Source organism: Cynoglossus semilaevis, chromosome 14 (assembly GCF_000523025.1).
Source record: "Cynoglossus semilaevis isolate Cse_v1.0 chromosome 14, Cse_v1.0, whole genome shotgun sequence".
In the NCBI taxonomy this organism is placed as follows: Eukaryota; Metazoa; Chordata; class Actinopteri; order Pleuronectiformes; family Cynoglossidae; genus Cynoglossus; species Cynoglossus semilaevis.
The window spans coordinates 3,318,736-3,324,727 of record NC_024320.1 but is presented as its reverse complement, the minus strand read 5'-3'; the positions used below and the strand labels follow the sequence as shown (position 1 = coordinate 3,324,727).

General features: G+C 44.3%; 1 protein-coding gene across 2 annotated transcripts in view; it reads left to right on the top strand.

Moving 5' to 3' along the window:
- The window catches only part of ptpa (protein phosphatase 2 phosphatase activator), a 17,940-nt gene extending 16,504 nt beyond the window's left edge, over positions 1 to 1,436 (top strand). For both annotated transcript variants that reach the window (XM_008324453.3, XM_008324452.3), the window contains exon 10: positions 1,026 to 1,436. In XM_008324453.3, the coding sequence (XP_008322675.1) occupies positions 1,026 to 1,100 (75 nt within the window). In that variant the 3' untranslated portion in view covers positions 1,101 to 1,436. The remainder of the gene's footprint in view (positions 1 to 1,025) is intronic.
- Positions 1,437 to 5,992: the final 4,556 nt, after the last annotated feature.

Genomic DNA, 5,992 nt, shown 5'->3' with positions numbered 1-5,992 from the left:
GCTCTTTAACGACTGTTGGAGCTAACGTTAGCTCTGGTATCTGTACCAGGACAGTTGGAGCTAACATTAGCTCTTTAGTCTGTACCACGACTGTTGGAGCTAACGTTAGCTCTGAAGTCTGAACCAGGACTGTGGTAGCTAACATTAGCTCTTTAGTCTGAACCACGACTGTTGTAGCTAACGTTAGTTAGGGAGTCTAAACCAGGACTGTTGTAGCTAACGTTAGTTAGGGAGTCTAACCCAGGCCTGTTGTAGCTAACGTTAGTTAGGGAGTCTAACCCAGGCCTGTTGTAGCTAACGTTAGCTCTTTAGTCTGTACCACGACTGTTGGAGCTAACCCTAGCTCTGAAGTCTGAACCAGGACTGTGGTAGCTAACGTTAGCTCTGAAGTCGGAACCAGGACTGTGGTAGCTAACATTAGCTCTTTAGTCTGAACCACGACTGTTTTAGCTAACGTTAGTTAGGGAGTCTAAACCAGGACTGTTGTAGCTAGCGTTAGCTCTGGAGTCTAAACCAGGGCTATGTTACAGAGTCAGACATTTGTTTAACTAACATACCCAAGCATCTTCACCATAAAATCTCATAACAAAGATAGGGGTGTAATGATACACTCAACTGACGATACAGTATGATTCGCTGGTCTGGTCTTATTTACCTCGCTATGTCCATATATCCCTTCATCTCCAAATCATCTTGACAGCTCATCTGCTCAGTCCTGACCCTGTCTCAGTGATTCAGACATCTTGTCCAGCTCAGAGACTCTTCTTCTGTGATCTGTATGTGTAGCTTTGTAGATAAATCTAAATGTAGCTCATGGCCCAGTGGTTGGAGAACTGGACTTATTTCTAAAGGATCACAGGTTCAAATCCCACCCCCGGGGTGAGGTGTCAGGCAAGCGCCGAATATCCACACACATTTCACTATCTGTGTTTGTGTGTGATCATGATCATGTGACCAATGAACGGCTCAATGTAATGGTGAAGATGCACTGATCTGAGGCTGAACTTTCTCCTCCCGTTTCTCAGTGTCTGGAGAAGTTCCCTGTGATCCAGCACTTTAAGTTCGGCAGCCTGTTGTCCATCCAGCCCGTTGCTCCGTGAGTCTGTCAGACGGGAAAACTACGCACGCAGTGACGACAACGGGAAGACCGAACTCCAGCAGCCCTGAACCAACATTTCCTGTTTCCTTGGTATCCTCAAAAGCAAATACAACAGCAGCAGCAGCAGCAGCAGCAACAATCCACCACATCCAGTCATAAACACACACACACACACACACACCCGTAGATACAGTACACGTGTGTGGTTTTGTGCGTGTAGACTGTCTTTTTGGCGAACATTGATGCTTCATGCTTGACTTTAATCCCAGATTTTGGATCCTTATCAGCAGCCGCTTCATTCACAGACACATCATGAGAATTTTAAAAATAAAAAAAAGGACGCTGTGAGTGAATTTATAAGAACTTCTCCTTCATGGTTTCGTCTCCGGTGTTTCCTCCACGAGTCAAACGCTTTTCAGCTCAGCTGCAGATCAAGTCGTTGCGCTTTTACGTCGCTCTTCAGTTCTCTGGTAGTCGCTGGGGTTGAAGGTTGAAAATGGATGAAAGATTGATGAGCAAAATCTGGTTTGGTTCGTGGCAATTTGGTTTTCCCTTAAAAAAAAACAAAGCCTGGAGTCTGAGCCCGGTTTTAACCTGACCGTTTCTGAATCAGTTTTCATCCACTCCTTATTGAAATAGTTTGTGTTTTATGGTTTTTTAAGTTTGACCTGTCGGACCTAAGTTAATAAATACCTTTTATTTCGTGTCTGGTGTTGTCTGGTCTGTTTACACAGTGTCCCTGTGGCTCCCCCTATGGTGATGTGACGTTACTGACGTTTACTCATTTCTCTGGACGAATTCTTCGGCTGTGCGTCTTAGGGGATTGAACAAACAAACATTTACCGACAGCGTCAGACATTCAGGTCACCGCATTTTCCACGGTGCGTTTTCACGCCTTCGACCTGCTGCTGTTTTTTTTTAAAGCAATGGTCATGTGATCAAGCACGAGTCCTTTGGTTGAAGGCCGTTTTTTTTTTTTCAAACCTCAATACTCAAATCCTTAATGCTGCAGCTGGACACCAAGGCTCAGAGTTTCTCTTTGCAGTTGCCGTGCATATATGGCTCAGCTTTTACAGCTTTTTCATGTCCAGTGCGACAGTCATTGGATTCATTGGTTATTGTCCCTGTGTTTGTCAGTGCACTTGTACCAGAATGTTGTTCTCTCCATTCAACCCCAGCTGTGATGTAAGAGCAGTGGGTGATGATTTGTTGTACCTGATAAGCCAGGGAGGTTTTTGGTGAGGGGGGGGTCTGTCGTCTCAGTGGAGGTTGGAGGTTCCAATCCTGCCCTGGCTATTGTGTGTGCTCAGCCAGCACCACAAATTCCCAGCTTGGACCAAGATAAGATAAGATATATAATGTTGGTCCCAGCTTGGACCAAGATAAGATAAGACTGTATTGATTCCACACCAGGGAAACGTGTTATTCATGACTGGTCAGTCCTGCACTGGTTTTTGATGAAGACTACGACTCTTTTTCCTTCACTTGGTATAGTCCAGGCATGGGCAAACTAAGGCCCGGGGGCCGGATGCGGCCCATTCTGCAATTTAATCTGGCCCGACAAACTTTACCAAATTATATCAGTGATTTATTTTATCATTATACAGTACTTCTGCCTTTTCCCTGCAATACCCACGTTTCCCCAATAGATGGCGTAGAAAATGATAAAAGCATTTTAGCCTTGATGCATGACTTTTACATGTCATTGATCTCAGTTCGCACGAACGCTGCATCTATCTCATCCTGACTCGCCGCCTGTTCAATTTTAGGACAATAGTGACCCGCGAGTTAAAAAGTTAGTTTTGGGCTAAAACAACTAGCATACCAGTTTCGCTAGGTTCGTGTCATCCTGGTACAGATGTTACATCATCATATTATATCATTCAGGTTCGTGACACATTACGACGGTGTCTTTCCCATAACGGCCACCTGGTGTCACTGTGATGTGTCCAAGACTTGATAACCCAACAATTTTGAAACGGTGACCACGCCCCCTGCCTACCAGTCTCGATCCAGGTGGGCAACATCGAGGATACCGCTCAGCCTGCTGTTTGTTCTGTTGATGTTTCTAGTTTTCTGTTGTGATCATTTTGTCCCAGTTTTGTCTGTGTCTTTTGGGGGTTTTTTTTTTTTTGGCTCTTGTTTTTCGTCTGAATATAAGAAACCTGAAGGATATGACAGGTGTTATAAAAACAGTGAAAATGTTCTCTGATAGTTTTGGTCGTCGACGAATAAATCACGGCACGGTCTGTGTTTACAGATCACAGATTTGTACGTTTTGAAGTCCTCCGACCGATCCCAGCGGTCCTCCACGCTGTTCTTTACCCCAACAGCCGACGTGTTTTCCATTGTTGTGACCTGTGTTTGAACCAGTCACTGAGTAAGAGAGAGAGTTTTTATACTTTTTACACAAGTCAGGATTTGTTTCTTTGTTCTTTTGATGCCGTTTTCTTTTTCTTTCATTCTTTTTTTTTTTTTTTTGACAAACAACTTTATTGAAACAAAGAAAAGAACACGGATTAGTTTTAGTTTCATCATTCTGACGCAGCAGCAGCAGCAGCAGCAGCAGCTAGAGCAGCACTGGAATTCCCCTTCACATGCAGGAAGTCGGAGCGCAGAGCACTGAGTGACAGAGTAGGCTGGAGCACAGTGTTCCAAAGAGTGGAGAACAACAGCTGGGTCCAATTCTAGACGCAGCCTCTGTGGTACGTGGAGAGAAGAGGCCTTGGTGAGATCTTCAGGTGATCTTCACAAAAGAACACGGCTGGAGAATCGATCAAGTCGTGTGGTTTTGGTGGTGTTTTTTTGTTTTTAATTATAATTTTTAACAACAGTTTCTTTGTTTAAAACGCGTTTCTCCTCATGTAGGGTTGGTGTGATGTTTTCCTCACACCGTAAGAAGCAGAAAAACAGCATTAAATGATAGCATCTGATATCAAAAGCAGCATCAGACCAGACTTCCCCCCCCCCGGTCGGTCTCACTCAGGTCTGAACTTGAGTTACGTCTGATACCGCCTTAAATTCAGCGCTAAAAGTTACCGAAGGTGACAGTTTCGGGTCTGAACTGTCGAGGAAAGGCTCGGATTGTCAGAGGCAAACATTTGGAAGAATGTTTGGAATGGGACAGCTGCACCGAGTGGAGCTGCCCCGACACGTCTGGGCTGGAGGTGCAGACGTCAGCGGAGGCAGCTTCACCAAACGGAACGCAGCAAAAAGGCTCGCCGCGGAGAAGAGAAATCTCCGCCGCAGCTCGGAGTCGTACTCCACTAGAACTCCCTGCATGTATTTGAAAACTGTAGTACGTCGCCTTGGAAGCGAGAGTACCTCCCATACTGTGAGAGCTCCAGAGTTACCATTGAGCCTATTAGCACTGCTGCTCCCAGCTAAACCAACATGGCAACGTGGTGTAGTCCAACCAATTTCAACCGTTTTACCTCAATTTAAAAAAAAAAAAAAAATGCAATTAACCTGAGATATTTCACTTTTCAGTTTTATTAAAAGCTAGGCGGCGGCCTTCGCTGTAGCTGTTTGCTCGTGAGAGGAGGGATGCCGGTGAGAATCCCAAGTGTCTTGTTTCAGGCGTAGGTTGAATGTAAAGGACAAATTCCGTCCGTCCATCCACTAGCACTAAAGCCAAGGACAAATTCCAGCGTGTGTAAGAACAGTTCTGTCACTGCTTCTTCTCTTTGGTTTATTTTAGTTGTAGAGATTTGAAAAAATATTTTGCAAAAGTCAACCAGAGCTACCCTTGTATCATTCCCTGGACCGTCATATTTAGGATACAAGTTATGGCCTACAATGGCTGGGTGTGTTGCAAAACGTGGGGCGAGGTCCAGGAATCGGATTGTCAACCTCCTAACTGGACCTTTATCTTTTTTTCTTTTTAACCTCCGCCTCATTTACTGTCATTACAACGCAGTACGTAACAGTACCTCTAGTTGTACTACCGCACAGCCGATTTTGGTAAACGATGCAGCTACAAAGCAGCTGGGTGTGGCTTTGATTGTTAACGATGGGCGGGGTCTCTGCTCACTCCCACGTGTTCATTCTTTAATGGAACCGAGGACTTTTGAAATAGTTTCAATCGTGGGGGGGGCGAGTCTTTTTTTTATTGGATACAGTGAAATGTCGGATGCATGAATGAAAATCTGGGTGTGGTCGAGGGAGCGTTAATTAACCCTGCGACTCATGAAATATGCAAATAGGCTCCTTGTTTGTGTTCTCGTATGTAGATGAGGTCCTGCTGCGGCGGCCGCCGTGCTGCTGCCTCCATGAGTTGGTCCAGACTGTTGTCATTGTGGGGCAAAAAACCAAACCAAGACTAAAAAAAAACAAATATTTCACCACAATAGAAAAGTCTCGGCTCAGTAAAGGGTTAGAGTACAAAGACGTGGGCCTAGGAATACAGTTATAGAGTACGTGTACAAATACAGGTTTGTGTAGTACGTAATCAAAACAATAAAGCCGTTGTGAAAGTGTAATCTTTTGAACATCCATTAGAGGGCAGCGTCCTGTTTTCTTTCTTGGCTTAACCAATTTTTTTTATTGACTATATATATATATATACAGTATATATATATAATTTAAATATATACACTATATATCATTTCATCTCATCATTGGACAAACATCACCAACATACAATCCTAGTGATTTCATAGGCGCCACAAGGGGGAGCCTGCAAGCACCATCTTTTTTTTTTATTCCTTTTTTTTATTTTTTTTATATTTCTTTAACTTTTGAAGATTATATTATTTAGGCCACCTCAGATATCCTCAGCCTGGACCTGGTTTCAGTCCCGGTCTTGGTCCCAGATCTGGTCTGCATCAGTTCCTTCTTGACAGAGGTCCCCACATGCCCTCCCCCCATAAACCCCCGTAACCTGACTGACCT